Below are 19,929 nucleotides of genomic sequence, written 5' to 3'. Positions count from 1 at the left end.
AGTATCTGTCCATTCAGTATTTTTTATGACATATACATTGTTGTGACAATCTTAACTGGTTTACCAAATGCCTTTTATTAGAATTGGTATTTTGTGAGGCTTCACTTTTTTTTGTAGTGTTTTGGGTTGCCCACTGTGTTCTCTCCTTTTGTCCTTTGTTTCATATTGGATACTTGTTTATATATTTGTATGTATAATAAACTTTGCTAATGACTTTTGGGTATCATAATTGTCTCTAATTTGTTTTTTTTCATGCTCTTATTTAGTATTGTGGACACGTTGAAAACAAGAATTTGAAGGCATAGATTAAAAGACATGAACACCCAGGTATGTTAATAGATCCAATGGGGTCCATTTAAAGAAAGAAAACAAATCTTTATTTTTGGTCAAAACGTCACTTTAAATTGCAAACTTGACTTATAAAGTTGCTATAAGAAGCTTTTCTGACAATTGGTTTTTCATCTACAATGGCATAGAAGTTTTGGTTTATATTTTGTATTACACTCTAGTACAGAATGATTTGCTATCCTGATTCATCGTATCTCTGACTGGATCCTTTTGAACAGAAGCTTTGAATCCTTTAAAAACTGGACATATAGGTAGCCATCGGAAGCACTTTACTCGCTTAACTAATTTCATCCCACATGGAAAATCGTAAGTTTTCAGGTCTGTGCATGTGTCACTATTGGCATTTGCTCCTTTCTTCCATTGCACCAGTCCCCTCTCTTTTTCTGAACCTGGAAGAAATAATTACATAATATTAATGTAAGCCAATATGAAAAAATCCAGGACGGTCACAAAAATAACCCAATAAAATGTATATATTTTCTTAGGTTAAACATTAACCCCTTCCTGCTGCCGCTAGATTTGACCTTCCTGACAGAGCCTCATTTTTCAAATCTGACATGTCTCACTTTACGTGGTAATAGCTTTAAAATGCTTTTACCTATCCAAGCGATTCTGAGATTGTTTTCTCATGACACGTTGGACTTTGTTAGTAGTAAAATTTGATCGACATATTTAATTGTGAAAAACACCAAAATGTTTTGATAATTGCAAAAATTAGAATTTTATCAATTTAAATGTATCTTCTTGTAAGACAGATAGTTATAGCCCGCAAAATAGTTACCAGTTTACATTTCCCATATGTCTACTTTAGATTGGCATCGGTTTTTTTAATATGCTTTTTATTTTTCTAGGACGTTGAAAGGCTTATTACTTTAGCAGAAATTTCTCACATTTTCAGTTCTGAAGTGACTTTAAGGGCCCATACTTAACAAACTCCCATAAATCACCCCATTTTAAAAAACTGCCCCCTTTAAAGAATTCAAAACCCTTTAGGCGTTTCACAGGAATTAAAGCAAAGTAGAGGTGAAATTTACAAATTCAATTTTTTTTTAAAGAAATTAATTTTTAATCCATTTTTCTCTGTAGCAGAGGAGGCTTTTCCAGAGAAATAAAACTATAAATCTATTACCTGGATTCTGTAGTTTTTAGACATAACCCACATGTGGCACTAGTGTGCTAATGGACTGAAGCACATGCCTTCGAACCAAAGGTGCACCTAGTGGATTTTGGGGCCTTCTCTTTATTAGATTATATTTTAGGCACCATGTCAGGTTTGAAGAGGTCTTGTGGTACCAAAACAAAGGAAACACCCCCAAAAAATACCCCATTTTGGAAACTACACCCCACAAGGAATCTATCTAGGTGTGTAGTGAGCGTTTTGACACCACAGGTGTTTCATAGATTTTATTAGAATTGGGATGTGAAAAAAAATGTATTAAATTTTTTCCAATAAAACATAGAATATTTTTTCATTTCCACAAGGACTTAAAAGAGGAAAAGCACACCTACATTTGTAAAACCATTTCTTCCGAGTACAGCAATATCCAATATGTGGTCATAAATGGCTGTTTGGACACACGGCAGGGCTCAGAGGGGAAGGAGCACCATATGGCTTTTGGAGCTCAAATTTAGCTGGAATGATTTGTGGAGGCCATGTCACATTTGCGAAGCTCCTGAATGACCAAAACAGTGGAAATCCGCCACAAGTAACCCCATTTAAAAAAACTACACCCCTCAAGGAAATTATCTAAGGTTATAGTGAGTATTTTGACCCCACAGGTTTTTCGCAGGTTATTGGAAGTAGGCCGTAAAAAATGAAAATGAAAATGAAAATATTTTTTCCAATAAAATGTAGTTTTAACAAATTTTTAATTTTTTTTTTCACAGGAACTAATGGAGAAAAAGCACCCAACGTTTGTAAAGCAATTTATCCCGAGTACAGCAATTCCCCATATGCAGTCATAAACTGCTGTTTGGACACATGGTAGGGCTTAAAATGTAAGGAGCGCCGTTTGGGTTTTGGAATGGTTTCTGGGCGCCATGTCGCATTTGCTGAGCCCTGTAGTACTAATATATTGGAAACACCCCAACACTGACTCCATTTGGGAAACTACACCCCTTGAGGAATCATATAGGGGTATAGTGAGACTTTTCACCCCAAAGAATTTTTGCTGAATTAATTATAAATAAGCCATGAAAATGAAAAAATATATATTTTTTCCCAATAAGATGTAGTTTTAGATCAACATAAAGAAGAAAAAGCACCTCTACATTTGTAAAGCAATGTCTCTCGAGTACGGTAATACCCCATATGTGGTTATAAACTGCTGTTTGGAGATTTGGGAGGTTTCAGAAGAAAAGGTGAGGTATTTGACCCCATTTTAGAAACTACACCCCTAAAGGCATTTATCAGGGGTGCAGTGAGCATTTAGACCCCAAAGGTGTTTTTCAGAAATTAATACGCAGTGGATAATGCAAATTGAAATGTTTCCACTGATATGCCATTGCACCGCTCAATATGCTGAGCCAATGGAGAATCTTACCTCATAAATGTTAAGCGGGTTCTCCCGGTTATGGAAATGCCTTACATGTGGATGTAAACTGCTGTTTGGGCGCACTACAGGGCTTAGAAGGGAAGAAGCACCATTTTGAGCGTGGACTTTTCTTGGTAGTAGTTTTTGTTTATTACCGGTATTTCAGTTTATAATGTGGGGGCATATGTAAGCTGTGCGGATTAGATCCGGCCATTATAAGAGGGTATAATGGGTAAATAATAAAACTATCCATAGATGTGTGGTACGCTGTGAAGTAATCCGTTATGCGCAAACCAGTGTCACTGATAAACGGTATCCTTTCTTATCCCCTTTTGCAACACTCAGCACATTTTGGACTCCTTTGTTTTTGCTGGGAAAGTGTTGCTCTGGTATAATACGGGCGACCTCGCTTCCATGTTCCCCATCATTGGGATGTTTTTTTTCATCGCCACATTCAGGGGCATAACTAGGAAAGACTGGGCCCCATAGCAAACTTTTTACTGGCTCCCCCCCTGCCCTAGGTGCAAAACAGCCCCCCCTTTTATACAGTGCTATACAGCGCCCCCTTTAGGCAGTGTCTCACCCTACTTGTAGATAGCACCCCCCACCTCCCCCTTGTAGATGGCGCCTTACAGCCCCCTTCCCGTAGATAGCGCCATACACAGGGCCGCACCGTCCATGAGGCGAGAGGAGTATCTCACCTCAGGCGGCAACCTGCTGCCTCATTGAGGGGCGGCAGGGGCACCCCTTCATGCACCATAATTGTACCTGCATCTATAGGACACAGATACAATTACATGCATAAGCGCTGAATGTTGGGACATGTTCCGTGCCCCACTATTCAGTGCCTTTCACTGATGTAAGTGGCGCAAGGCAGCCTGCCAATCAGTGCTGTTCAACGACGCAACGTTGAAAGGTGGTGATTGGCCTGGCAGAATGATTGCCCTGCCACTCAGTGCCGCTTCGTTCTGCCCCAGCGGACCTGCATTGCAAGAAGATGGAGCGGGTTTAGGTGAGTATGTAAAGTTTTTTTGTGTTTTTTTTTGCTAAAAGTGTGAAGGGCTATATGTGCAGCACTATCTACAGGGCGTAGGGCTGTAATGTGGGGGCTGTATGTGCAGCACTATCTAAAGTGGGGTAGGGCTGTATGTAGGGGGCTATATGTGCAGCACTATCTACAGGGGTGTAGGGCTGTATGTGGGGGCTGTATGTGCAGCACTATCTAGAGGGGGTAGGGCTGTATGTGGGGGCTATATGTGCAGTACTATCGACAGGGGGGGTAGGGCTGTATGCGGGGGCTATATGAGGAGCATAATCTACAGAGGGGCTATCTATAGGGGGCTCTATGTGGGGCACTCGCTACAGGGGGCTCTACGTGGGCACTATCTACAGTGGGCACTGTGTGTGTATGGGACACACTTTGTGGTGCTATTATAATCAGGAACACAGTGTTATTATAATTAGAGGTGCAGTGTATGGCGCTATTATATTTAGGGACGTAGTGTGTGGCACCATAAGAATTTTATCTACATATATAGGTGCAGAAATGTTTGAAAAGTGAGAAGCTGAAGAAATCTGAGCGGAAAACTGCTGAAATGAGCCATGGCCGGGAGAAGTCATCATAGAGATCTGGACCAGATGAGGAGTGCCTTAATGTAAATATTTTTTCTACCTCTAATCAGTAATGTAGTCACTGTATGATCTGCAGTGAGATGATGGGTGGTATGATTTTTTAATTTACATTTTTTGTGAGGCCGTAGAACAGCCTGTGGCAGGCCACCATTTAAATTTTCACCTCAGGCCGCAAAAAAAGCTAGAATCGTCCCTGGCCGTACAAAACCCCCCCCCCCCCCCCCCACATGTAGATAGCACCATATAGTGTATCAGCGCACATGGGATCCTTGCGTAGGCTGGCGTGATCAAGTGACTTCATCGTGCCGGCCTGTGCAGGGATCCCGTCAATGCGCATGACAGGCTGCAGGCTGTACTTGGCCTGTAGTCTAGTAGATAGCAGAGCAGGGAGATGCCTCCCTGCTCTGTCATAGTGTTCAATAGTATATGCGTCCTAAGGATGCAGATACTATTCAATGTAGTGTCGCTAATGCCGCCACCGGGCATAGGTCCTGGCTGGCAAATTTTATGCTGGGGGCAAGTACACAACACTGGCCCATGAGTAGCGGCCCATCCTAAGGGGCTTATTCAGATGAAGATAAATATTGTCCGTGTGATGGCCCACAAGGTAGGCTTAGATACAGGACCCAGCAGACATTATGACACCATGTGTGATTCTGTCTGCTGGGCCCTGTATATAAGCCTACCACATGTCATGTCTGATCCTATGTGTATCACACGGTCTGTTGGACCCTGTGTCTAAGCCAGCAGACAGTAATCTTTTTTTATACTTACCCTCTTTGACGCTGTAAAGGGAAGTGTTTTCTATGTCAGATATTAGTTAGGTGTGTATCTCTTCCCTCTGGGGGAGGGGGGAGAAGACATTAGAACAAATCTAGGAAGCAGGAAGTTCCAACTGCTTCTATCCCCCTCACCAGGTAATGAGATTCCATGAGGAAACCATAAGCCCATGCCCCCCCCCCCTTGCACGTGCATGAGCATGTGATGTCACACAGATGTGCACGGGAGGGTTTTAAAAGGACAAACGGTCCCACACTTCTCTCTCTTGTTTCCTGCCTCCCTGAAGACACACCAACTCGGACCACATGAACCGCTAAGTATCTACTCCCCCTATACAACGAGCTAATACCTCCCCAGTAACCCTTTCCTGCAACCCCCAATTACCTGTACCCCTACCTGCACATTCCCATACCCCTGGCTCCCTAAGTTACCTACACATTCCCATGCCCTGGTTCCCTAAGTTACCTGCACCCCTACCTGCACATTCCCATACCCCGGTTCCCTAAGTCACCCTTTCTTGCTACCCCCTCATTCACATACCCATACCCCAGTTAGCCCTTGCAGTCCCTGATAGCCCTTGCAGTCCCTGTTAACCCTTGCAGCGCCCTAAGTCAGTAACACTTGTTTACCTGCATATCCCCTGGTAACCCTCTTACCCTTAGTGTACAGGGATAGTTATTGCTACGAAGGAGTGGGACAGAAACAGTGAGCATGTGCATGTGTATTGTATTGCAACGTAACTGTATTCATATATATGTTTAGGTAAGTGGGAGTTGGTATAACATAGGATTGTGATACCGTGTTTATACTGTACTACATATAGTATGAGTATACTCAGTATATATTAACTTGTTACATGTATTGGAGTATTGACTCGTGCAGGGGGGCATGAATGCAGAAGTCATAAGTCATCTCTGTCGAAGTGTCATACTATCAAAGTGTCCTGGCAGTTATACATGGCACAGATCTAACATCCATCTCTCTTCTCTTCATACAGGTATATAATCCATTTCATTCCTGCATGAACTACATCTCTGCTGTACCTGCATTTCAAAAAGCTGAAACTTTTATTTTATGATACTCTGCTTTCCTGTCTTCCTATATAGTCTAATGCAGGGGTCTCAAACTCAGCCGGGTAAGTGGGCCGCATATAGAAAAAATGGGAAGTTGACGGGACGCATTACTTTCAAATTTGATACAATACAAAATTATTATTAATCAATAATATAAACAGATGGAGCGGGCTGCACAGGCGGGTACTGTAGTGATAATGGGAGATTTTAATTTCCGGGATATTAATTGGTGTCATGGTTCGGCTTCAACTGCAAAGGGGAGACATTTCCTCAACCTGTTGCAGGAAAATTTTATGGGCCAATTTGTGGAAGACCCGACTAGAGGTGAAGCTCTGTTGGATCTGGTCATTTCTAATAATGCAGATCTTGTTGGGAATGTCAATGTTCGTGAAAACCTCGGTAACAGTGATCATAATATAGTTACATTTTACCTATACTTTAAAAAAAAAAACGCAGGCTGGGAGGGCAAAAACATTTAATTTTAAGAAAGCCAATTTCCCTAGGATGAGGGCTGCAATTCAGGATATAGACTGGGAAGAACTAATGTCAAATAATGGAACAAATGATAAATGGGAGATTTTCAAATCTACTTTGAGTTATTATAGTGCAAAATTTATTCCTACAGGTAACAAGTATAAACGACTCAAATTAAACCCCACATGGCTTACACCTTCTGTGAAAGGGGCAATACATGACAAAAAAAGGGCATTTAAAAAATACAAATCTGAGGGTACAGCTGTAGCCTTTGTAAAATATAAAGAGCTTAATAAAATCTGAAAAAATGTAATAAAATTAGCAAAAATACAAAATGAAAGGCATGTGGCCAGGGATAGTAAAACAAATCCCAAAAAATTCTTCAAGCATATAAATGCAAAAAAGCCAAGGTCTGAACATGTAGGACCCCTAGATAATGGTAATGGGGAGTTGATCACAGGGGATCAAGAGAAGGCAGAGTTACTAAATGGGTTCTTTAGCTCTGTATATACAACTGAAGAAGGAGCAGCTGATGTAGCCGGTGCCAGTGCTGTTAATATATCAGTTGATATACTGAATTGGATGAATGTAGAGATGGTCCAAGCTAAATTAAATAAAATAAATGTGCACAAGGCCCCGGGACCAGATGGGTTACACCCTAGAATTCTTAAAGAGCTTAGTTCAGTTATTTCTGTCCCCCTTTTCATAATATTCAGAGAATCTCTAGTGACTGGTATAGTGCCAAGGGACTGGCGCAGGGCAAATGTGGTGCCTATTTTCAAAAAGGGCTCTAGGTCTTCCCCGGGTAATTATAGACCAGTAACCTTAACATCCATCGTGGGGAAAATGTTTGAGGGGCTATTGAGGGACTATATACAGGATTATGTCACAATAAATAGCATTATAAGTGACAGCCAGCACGGTTTTACTAAGGACAGAAGTTGTCAAACCAACCTAATCTGTTTTTATGAAGAGGTGAGCAGAAGTCTAGACAGAGGGGCCGCTGTGGATTTAGTGTTTTTGGACTTTGCAAAGGCATTTGACACTGTCCCCCATAGACGCCTAATGGGTAAATTAAGGACTATAGGTTTAGAAAATATAGTTTGTAATTGGATTGAGAATTGGCTCAAAGACCGTATACAGAGAGTTGTGGTCAATGATTCCTACTCTGAATGGTCCCCGGTTATAAGTGGTGTACCCCAGGGTTCAGTGCTGGGACCACTATTATTCAACTTATTTATTAATGATATAGAGGATGGGATTAATAGCACGATTTCTATTTTTGCAGATGACACCAAGCTATGTAATATAGTTCAGACTATGGAAGATGTTCATGAATTACAGGCAGATTTAAACAAACTAAGTGTTTGGGCAACCACTTGGCAGATGAAGTTTAATGTAGATAAATGTAAAGTTATGCATCTGGGTACCAACAACCTGCATGCATCATATGTCCTAGGGGGAGCTACACTGGCGGATTCACTTGTTGAGAAGGATCTGGGTGTACTTGTAAATCATAAACTCAATAACAGCATGCAGTGTCAATCAGCTGCTTCAAAGGCCAGCAGGATATTGTCGTGTATTAAAAGAGGCATGGACTCGCGGGACAGGGATGTAATATTACCACTTTACAAAGCATTAGTGAGGCCTCATCTAGAATATGCAGTTCAGTTCTGGGCTCCAGTTCATAGAAAGGATGCCCTGGAGTTGGAAAAAATACAAAGAAGAGCAACGAAGCTAATAAGGGGCATGGAGAATTTAAGTTATGAGGAAAGATTGAAAGAATTAAACCTATTTAGCCTTGAAAAAAGACGACTAAGGGGGGACATGATTAACTTATATAAATATATTAATGGCACATACAAAAAATATGGTGAAATCCTGTTCCTTGTAAAACCCCCTCAAAAAACAAGGGGGCACTCCCTCCGTCTGGAGAAAAAAAGGTTCAAGCTGCAGAGGCGACAAGGCTTCTTTACAGTAAGAACGGTGAATTTATGGAATAGCCTACCGCAGGAGCTGGTCACAGCAGGGACAGTAGATGGCTTTAAAAAAGGGTTAGATAATTTCCTAGAACAAAAAAAATATTAGCTCCTATGTGTAGAAATTTTTCCTTCCCTTTTCCCTTCCCTTGGTTGAACTTGATGGACATGTGTCTTTTTTCAGCCGTACTAACTATGTAACTATGTAACTATGTAATTAGTTATTTGAACTACAATAAGGGTATGTGCACACGTAAACTGCATTTACGTCTGAAATTACGGAGCTGTTTTCAGGAAAAAACAACTCCTTAATTTCAGACGTAATTGCTCGTCCTCGCATTTTGCGAGGCGTCATTGACGGCCGTAATTTAGAGCTGTTCTTCATTGAATTCAATGAAAAACGGCTAAAATTACGTCCAAAGTAGTGTCCTGCACTTCTTTGACGAGGCAGTCATTTTACGCGTCGTCGTTTGACAGCTGTCAAACGACGACGCGTAAATTACAGGTCGTCGGTACAGTACGTCGGCAAACCCATTCAAATGAATGGGCAGATGTTTGCCGACGTATTGGAGCGTATTTTCAGGCGTAAATCGAGGCATAATACGCCTCGTTTACGCCTGAAAATAGGTTGTGTGAACCCAGCCTAACACTATATTACTATAATAATAATACTACATTACTACAATACTACATTACTATAATAATACCGCTAGCAGCGTTTGGCAGACACACATGTCAAGAATGGGCAGCCCCTTTTTAGATAGTGCCACAGTGCCCTCGGTGGATGCTGCCGCAGTGCCCTCGGTGGATGCTGCCACAGTGCCCTCTGTAGATGCTGCCACAGTGCCCTCTGTAGATAACGCAACACACCCCTAGATAAGGCCACAGTGCCCTCCATAGATGCTACCACAGTGATGTCAGAGTCTTGCCCAGAGCTGGAGTCCCGGAGCAGAGTCGCTTCTAGCATTCGAACTACAGTAGATTTGTGACTGCAGCTCTGGATTTGTTTGGAGTATGGGACCTGATGTTACAGTACAGTTGTGACTGCAGCACTGGATGTGACTGAAGTATAGGACATGATGTTACAGTAGAGTTATGACTGCAGTTCTGGATGTGGCTGGAGTAAAGTACATGATATAATAGTAGAGTTGTGAGTGCAGCCTGGGATTCCAGCTCTGCTCCTGACATCACTGTCCATATATGGACAGAGATGTCAGGGGCAACCCCAGAGCTGGAGTCCCGGGCAGAGCGCTAGTAGGCTCTTCCTGGGACTCCTGCTGTGCTCCTGACATCACTTGGACTCCTGCTCTGGGGAAACCCCTGACATAGTTGTCGATGTATGGACAGCGATGTCAGAGGCTTCCCCAGAGCAGAGCCTATACTAGCGCTCTGCCCGGGACTCTGGCTCTGGGGAAGCCCCAGACATCGCTGTTCATATGTGGACAGCGATGTCAGGGAATTCCAGAGTCTCGGAGCAGAGCCGATACTATCGGCTGTGTCTCGCGGGCCGCAGATGACAGCCCCAGGGGCCGCATGCGGCCCGCGTGCTTGAGACCCCTGGTCTAATGTTATCTCTAACTTTTGTCAAATTGTTTGATCATCGTTAAGTTTTATGATCATCCAGACCAGCTAGTCTGTTTGTTTATCTCTGCATAGCTTTTCACCTCATGTGTCTAGTTGATTTGATTAATAACTGAACGAGCTTAATTAGGCCTAGATCTGAGCATCTACTCCCCTATGAATTTAGATGTAGCATATGGGGAAGTCATAAGTCATCTCTATCATACTGTCCTGGCAGTTATACATGGCAGTTGGACAGTGACAGGTAAGCTGCAAAACGAAACAAGCTAGAACACACTCTAATTATGCAGATTTCCTCCATTACAAATTTATGCTCGGAACTTGCAACTTTGCCCTTCATCGAGCCAAACAAGTCTATTTCACCTCTCTCATCTCCACACTATCTAATAATCCAAAACGCTTCTTTGATACTTTTCACTCCCTCCTTAGTCCTAAAGTGCAGACGTCAATCACAGATCTCAGTGCTGAAGACCTGGCCATTTATTTTAAAGTTAAAATTGACAACATCCGCCATGATATTATCTCCCAGTCCCCTAGTAACATCAATCCCCTTCCCTCCCGTACTCCCTCTTCTTCACTCTCAGAATTTGACCCAATAACAGAAGAAGTCTCCAGGCTCCTCTCTTCTTCTCGTCCTACTACCTGCCCTATTGATCCTATCCCCTCATACCTCCTCCAGTCCCTCTCCCCAGCTGTCACTGGTCACCTAACTAAAATATTTAAACTCTCTCTTTCCTCTGGTATCTTTCCCTCCTCTTTTAAACATGCCATTATAAACCCATTACTGAAAAAACCAACTCTTGACTCATCCAGCGCTGCTAACTACCGACCAGTCTCTAATCTGCCCTTCATCTCCAAACTCCTGGAACGCTTGGTCTACTCTCGCCTTATCCGTAATCTCTGTGCTAACTTCATTCTAGACCCCTTACAATCTGGTTTCCGCACTCTACACTCCACAGAAACTGCCCTTACTAAAGTCTCAAATGATCTCTTGGCGGCTAAATTTAACAGCAAATACTCTCTACTGATTCTTCTGGATCTCTCTGCTGCCTTTGACACTGTAGACCACAAACTCCTACTTAAGATGCTCCACTCTATTGGCCTCAAGGACAATGCTCTCTCTTGGTTTTCCTCCTATCTTTCTGACCACTCGTTCAGTGTGTCATTTGCTGGTTCCACTTCTCCTCTTCCCCTTGCTATCGGGGTTCCTCAGGGATCAGTCCTAGGTCCGCTTCTCTTTTCTCTCTACACAGCCCCTATTGGACAAACTATCAGCAGATTTGGCTTCCAGTACCATCTCTACGCTGATGACACCCAATGATATGCCTCTTCCCGTGACATCACCCCTGCTCTAATACAAAACACCAGTGATTGTCTGTCCGCTGTCTCTAACATCATGTCCCCTCTCTATCTAAAACGGAATCTTTCTAAAACTGAGTTCCTTGTGTTCCCACCATCTACTAAGCTCTCTAAACCTGATGTCTCCATCTCTGTGTGTGGCACTATCATAACTCCTAAGCAGCATGCCCGCTTTCTCAGGGTTATTTTTGACTCAGATCTTTCCTTTACTCCTCACATTCAATCACTTTCACGCTCCTCTCATTTTCACCTCAACAATATCTCCAGAATCCGCTCTTTTCTTATGGAGGAAACCGCCAAAACTCTCATTGTTGCTCTGATTCACTCTCGTCTTGACTACTGTAACCCATTACTAATCGGTCTTCCCCCTCACCAAACTCTCCCCTCTCCAATCTATCCTCAATGCAGCAGCCAGGCTCATATTTATGACGAACCGCTACACCAACGCCTCTAATCTGTGCCAGTCACTGCACTGGTTGCCCATCCCCTTCAGAATAAAATTCAAACTTATTACTCTCACCCACAAAGCTCTCCACAGTGCTGCACCTCCTTACATCCTCCCTCATCTCTGTCCACCACCCTACTCGGGCTCTACGTTCTGCCAACGACCTTAGATTAAAATCCTCCATAATCCGAACATCTCACTCCCATCTCCAAGATTTTTCTCGTGCTGCTCCAGTCCTCTGGAATGCGCTACCCCAGACAATCAGACTAATTCCCAATTTCTACAGTTTTAAACGTGCCCTGAAAACACATCTATTTAGACAGGCCTATAATATTCCCTAATCTGACTCCTTTCCATGGCTCACCTTTTAGATTAGTCATCAGAATAAGATTCCGTAACTCTCCTTCTCTTCATGTCAGTCATACACGGATACTGGCTGGTGACCGGCTCATGCAGCTTTATGTGTACCACCCATGTTTATAAAAATGGCTGGACTATTGAACAGAACAAACACTGTTACACTTTGTGTCTCCTTTATTTCCTAATAGATTGTAAGCTCTTGCGAGCAGGGTCCTCACTCCTCAGGTTTGAATTGTAAATGAACTTTGTCACTGTGATGTCTGATATTGTTTGTTTCATGTTCCCTCTAAATGGTAAAGTGCTGCGTAATATGTTGGCGCTATATAAATAAAGATTATTATTATTATTATTAGAGTAGACTGATACTATACTGTGATCAGATACTGTGTTCTGTGTTTGGTGTATTTTATATGTAAGTGTGATTATTGTTAGTAATAAATATTACCCTTTATTCACTATACAATTGTATTTATTGTACGGTCTTATTCCCTTGAGTAGCAGCAAAGCAAGTAGATTAACGTTAGTATAAGGAAAAGGTAGAGGAACTAGGCATTACCCTAGTGACCCTGATTATAAAGGAGGTAGTAATGGTGGGTGACACAAGCAAGTGAAAGCCACCAGTATACCAGCCCTTTTGGCTCTAGGTGCAGCGCAGGTCCTGACGCCATTCAGCGTCACGACGTTGTGCGCGGCACACATAACGTTGTGACATCATGACCCTGAAAATATCCGGACCAGTGCTGCTTTCAGGAGCAAGGAGGCTAAGTATATTATTACTATAGCAATAGAGGTCCGTGTAGTTTACTAGATAGGTCCCAGTTACTATAGTAACTGTGAAAAGACATGGTGCGGGGAGCCGCGGGTCCCCTTAGCTTCAGCGCCTGTTCGCAATTGCGACTGCTATAGCTACGCCACTGTCGGTAGGCATCAAACCCATTATACTGCGTTATGAGGGAATTTTTGAGATGTTATTTTTTGTTTTTGTACATCACACACTACATACAATTCACACTCACACACACTATATATTTAACCCCTTCCCGATTTTTCAGATTTTTATTTTCACTTTTTCCTCCCCGCCTTCCAAAAGCCATTACTTTTTTATTTTTCTGTCGAAATAGTCCTATGAGGGCTTGATATTTGCCGGACAAGTTGTAAGTTTTCGTAGCTCCATTTATTGTGCCATATAATGTACTAGGAAACAGGAAAAACATTATTTGTGGGGTAGAAAATGGAAAAAACATTCCTTCATTGTTTTTTGTGCGTCGTTTTTATGGAATTCATTGTGCAATTAAAACATGTTAACTTTCTTTTGCGGGTCAATACAATTACGGCAATACCAAATATATATAGTTTTTTCTATATTTTACTACTTTTACAAGTAAAAAACTAAGTGTAAAAAATTAAATTTATTTTGTGTCGCCAAATTCTGAGAGCCATAACTTTTTTTATTTTTCCATCGATTAAGTGGTATGAGGGCTTATTTTTCACGGGATCGTTTTTAATGATACTATTTTGGGGTACATGCGATGTTTTGATTACTTTTTATTCCATTTTTTGTGGGAAATGAGGTGACCCAAAAAATAGTGATTCTGGCGTTTACATGTTTTGTTTTTTTTACCATTTTTTTTTTTTTACTATGCTCTAGCGGGAAAATGGGAAACTTTTACATAAAAAAAAAGTTATTTTACAAATTTTTACTTTAACTTTTTTTATTAGCCCCCTAGGGGACTTCAACCAGCGATCGTTGGATCGCTTGCACGATATACTGCAATACTAATGTATTGCAGTATATCGTGATTCTGACAGGCTTCTAATAAACCTTAGTAGGAGCACAAAGATGGCGGACCTGGGGGCCTTCATTAGGCTCCCAGGCAGCCATAGCAACCATCACTACCCCGCGATTGCATTGTGGGGGGCGCGATGAGCTGTTAGAGGGGGTTGCCCCCTCTTTCTAGGGTCGCTATTGACCGCGGCATTTAACGGGTTAAACTAGTGCTCGAGCGCGATCCCTCTCGTTACTGTGAAATGTCGGCTGTAACATACAGCCGACACCCGCATCGTATGGAGTGGGTTCACTCCGTGATCCCGTTCCATACTTCCCCTACCCGACTATGACGTATGGATATGTCAAATGTCGGGAAGGGGTTAAACCACACATACTATATACACACACTCTATATGCACTATACACACACACACACACACACACACACACACTCTATATGCGCTATACACACACACACACTCTATATGCACTATACACATACACTCTATATGCACTATACACACACACACACACACACACACACACTATATGAACTACACACGCACACTCTATATACACTATACACACACTCTATATGCACTATACACACGCACACTCTATATGCACTATACACACACTCTAAATGAACTATACACACACACTCTGTATACACTCCTACACACACACACACACACACACACACACACACACACTATATGAACTATACACACACTCTCTAAATGAACTATACACACACACTCTGTATGCACTACACACACTCTATATGCACTATACACACACTCTAAAAAATGAACTATACACACACAAACACACACACACACTCTGTATGCACTATACACACACACACACACACACACACACACACACACACACTCTATATGCACTATACACACACACTCTATATGCACTATACACACACACACTCTATATGCACTATACACACACTCTATATGCACTATACACACACTCTATATGCACTATACACACACACTCTATATGCACTATACACACACACTCTATGTGCACTATACACACACACTATATGCAATACACACACACTCTATATGCAATACACACACACTCTATATGCAATACACACACACACTCTATATGCAATACACACACACACACTCTATATGCAATACACACACTCTCTGTATGCACTATACACACACTCACACTCTATATGCACTACACACAAACTCACACTGTAAAGGATCTTCCAGGCACAACTTCTGTGTATACTCCCATAGGTAATCAGTCTGCACCTGAGTCTGTGTCTCTGAGACTGACTCCATCTTCCACCACTCAGGATGGCAGGCTTAGGAGTGGGAGAGCCTAACGCAGCCTGGCCAGACGGAGCTAGCTCTCGCCCTCTGTCTATTTATACCTGCCTTTCCTGTTCCTCCTTTGCTTGTGATTCTTCTCGTGTGGTTTCCTGGCCCAGCTACAGCTTCTGACTATTTGATCCTGCTCCATACTGACCCTGGCTTACTGACTACTCTCCTGCTCTGCGTTTGGTACCTCGTGCACTCCTGGTTTTGACTCGGCTCGTTCACCATTCTTGTTGCTCACGGTGTTGCCGTGGGCAACTGCCCCTTTCCCTTTGCTTTGTGTTCCCTTGTCTGTTTGTCTCGTGCACTTACTGAGCGTAGGGACCGCCGCCAAGTTGTACCCCGTCGCCTAGGGCGGGTCGTTGCAAGTAGGCAGGGACAGAGTGGCGGGTAAATTAGGGCTCACTTGTCCGTTTCCCTACCCCCGTCATTACACACACACTCTATATGCACTACACACACTCACACACTCTATATGCATTATACACACACTCTATATGCACTATTCACACACACTCTGTATGCACTACACACACTCACACTCTATATGCACTATACACACACACTCTATATGCACTATACACACACACTCACTCTCTATATGCACTATACACACACTCTATATGCAATACACACACACACACTATATGCACTACACACACACACACACACTCTCTCTCTATATGCACTATAGACACACACATACACTCTATATGCACTATACACATACTCTATATGCAACACACACACACACACACACACACACACACACACACACACACACACACACTATGTGCACTACACACACACACACACACACACACTCTGTATGCACTACACACACTCACACTATGTGCACTATATACACACACACACACACACACACACACACACACACACACACACTGTCAATGTGCACTATACACACACTCTATATGCAATACACACATACACTCTATATGCACTATACACACTCTCTATATGCACTACACACACACACTCTATATGCACTACACACACACACTATATGCACTACACACACACACACTCTCTCTATATGCACTATACACACACTCTATATGCACCACACACACACACACACATACACTCTATATGCACTATACACACACTCTATATGCACCACACACACACACACACACACACACACACACACACTCTATGTGCACTATACACACACACACTCTGTATGCACTACACACACTCACACTCTATATGCACTATACACACACTCTCTATATGCACTATATACACACACATTCTTTATGCACTACACACACACACACACACACTGTCTATATGCACTATACACACACTCTATATGCACTATACACACACACACACACTCTATATGCACTATATACACACACTCTCTATATGCACTATACACACACACACTATCTCTTATGCACTATACACACACACGCATACTCTATATGCACTATGCACACACTCTCTATATGCACTACACACACACACTCTATATGCACTATACACACACACTATATGCACTATACAGACACACACTCTATATGCACTATACACACACACACACACAGACTCTGTATGCACTACACACACACACACACACACACACACACACCCTATATGCACTATACACACACACACACACACACACTCTATATGCACTATACACACACACACACACACACACACACACACTCTATATGCACTATATACACACACACACACACACACACACACTCTATATGCACTACACACACACACACACACACACACACACACACTCTCTATATGCACTATACACACACATTCTATATGCAATACACACACTCTATAGATGCACTGTGTACACACACACACACACACACTCTCTGTATGCACTATGCACATACTCACTCTCTATATGCACTACACACACACACACACACACACTATATGCACTATACACACACTCTCTATATGCACTATATACACACACATTCTTTATGCACTATACACACACACACTCTATATGCACTATACACAGACTCTATATGCACTATACACACACACCCTATATGCACTATACACACACACTATATGCACCACACACACACACACACACACTCTATATGCACTACACACACACACACACACACACACACACACACACACACACACACACACACTCTATATGCACTATACACACACACACTCTATATGCACTATACACACGCACACTGTGTATGCACTATACACATACACACTATATGCACTATACACACACACACACACAATATGCACTATACACACACACACACACACACTCTATATGCACTATACACACACACACACACACTCTATATGCACTATACACACACACACACACACACACACTCTATATGCACTATACACACACGCACACTCTATATGCACTATACACACACACACACACTCTATATGCACTATACACACGCACACTCTATATGCACTATACACACACACACACACACACACACACACACACTGTATGCACTATACACACACACACACACACACTATATGCACTATACACACTCTATATGCACTACACACTATATGCACTAAACGCGCGTGAACTATAAGCGCCACCCACGATCTCTGATATGTTCGATGTTGCATAACATGGAGGCTGTGGCAAGACCTTTTGGAGTCCCTTTGGCTCCTGATAAGACTGAGGGCCCTGCCTCCATGATAACATTTTTGGGTATTGTTACTTATACGGATCGGATGGAATGTCGACTTCCTGCAGATAAATTGGGAGGATTTGCAACATGTAGTCAGACCGTGTCGGAGGAAAAAAAAGTAGGTGACTCTTTGTCAGGTTCTGTCTTTGTTGGGCAAGTTGAATTTTGCACGTCGAATCCTGCTAATGAGGCAGGTGTCCTGCAGGCGGTTGACTATGGCTACAGCGGGCGTGGTGAGGCCTCACCATTTTGTTTGCATTTCCTGGGACGTTCAGGCGCATTTGGAGGTTTGGGAATCCTTTTTGGATTCCTACAACGGGTGTTCTGTGTGGATTGATCCTGTGGTGAGCAGTGATGCTTTGGAGCTCTTTACTGATGAATCGGGGGTGTGGAGGTACGGGGCTTATTTTCAGTGACAATGATGTTCAGGCTCTTGGTCGGAGTCTTGGAGGATGGAAGGGTTGGTCTCCAACCTGGCTCTCCTGGATTTGTTTCCGATTGCGGTGGCTATGGTGATCTGGGGTGAGCATCTAAAAAAATTGCAGGGTTTGTTTTTCTTGTGAAAATATGGGAGTCATGCAGGCTATTAACAACCACTCGTCTAGTTCCCCTCCAGTGCTGCGGTTACTGCGGTGCTTGGTGCTCCAGGGGTTAGCTCTTAATTCCTTATTTGTAGCAGTGCATATTCCGGGTGTTTGTAATTCTGTGGCGGATTCTCTGTCTCTCTCATTTCGCCGGAAGTGGAGGAATATGGGATTCCTTGTCCCAAGCTGCTCTGGAACGTGGCATTGGGTCAGCGTCTGGATTGATTCGGCATTCATTGAGTGAGGGTACTTGGTGTGCGTATAACAAAGTATGGTGTGAATGGTTATTTTTGTTGGTGTGTGTGTGTGTCACAGAGGATGATTGAGTGACTGTGGTGCTGTATTTTGATGGCTGAGCAAGGCGTGTCTGTTTCGGGAGTGAGTGGCCGCCTGGAGGCGGTGGCTTTTTGTTTTAAATTGTGGGGAATGGTGGATGTCACCAAGAATTTTTTGGTTAAACAGAGCATCAAATGTTATCGGAAAGGTCATTTCCAAGTGGATACTTGTCGACCGGTATAGTTTGAGTTGTTGGAATATTTGGGTACATGTGTGTCGGGTGTATGTGCTTCAACGTATGAGGTTTTGCTCCTCAGGGTGGCTTTTTCCTTGGCGACTTTTTGGTGCATTTCGGATATCTGAATTGGTGGCTAAATCGAAATATATCGGATGGGTGGCTTGTTGTGGGGTGACGTGCAATTGCTCCCTCATTCTGTGAGTTGTTGTTTACGTAAGTCTAAGACGAATAGGGTGGATTGAGTCTGGCGAGATACCTGGTGCTGTAGTTCAGCCCGTTGCGGTGTGCTCAGGAATTTCTGGAGGTACGTCCGATTGGCCAGGGGCCATTATTGGTGCATTTGGATGGTTCCCTTTTGTCTCCATATCAAGTGATTTTTCGCATATGTTTGGTATTGAAGGGTTTGTCCAGTGTGGATTTTAGTTCTCATTCGTT

The 19,929-nt window shown here is 42.7% G+C and overlaps 1 protein-coding gene across 1 annotated transcript in view; it reads right to left on the bottom strand.

The window, feature by feature from the left end:
- Positions 1–328: 328 nt before the first annotated feature.
- Positions 329–19,929, bottom strand: part of SLC23A1 (solute carrier family 23 member 1) — a 514,793-nt gene continuing 495,192 nt past the window's right edge. The window contains exon 15 of the mRNA XM_075859964.1: positions 329–737. Coding sequence (XP_075716079.1) covers positions 499–737 — 239 coding nt within the window. The 3' untranslated portion in view covers positions 329–498. The remainder of the gene's footprint in view (positions 738–19,929) is intronic.

The sequence above is a fragment of the Rhinoderma darwinii genome, chromosome 3 (genome assembly GCF_050947455.1).
Source record: "Rhinoderma darwinii isolate aRhiDar2 chromosome 3, aRhiDar2.hap1, whole genome shotgun sequence".
In the NCBI taxonomy this organism is placed as follows: Eukaryota; Metazoa; Chordata; class Amphibia; order Anura; family Rhinodermatidae; genus Rhinoderma; species Rhinoderma darwinii.
The sequence above is the reverse complement of the archived record's forward strand: the minus strand, read 5'-3'. Positions and strand labels throughout refer to the sequence as shown.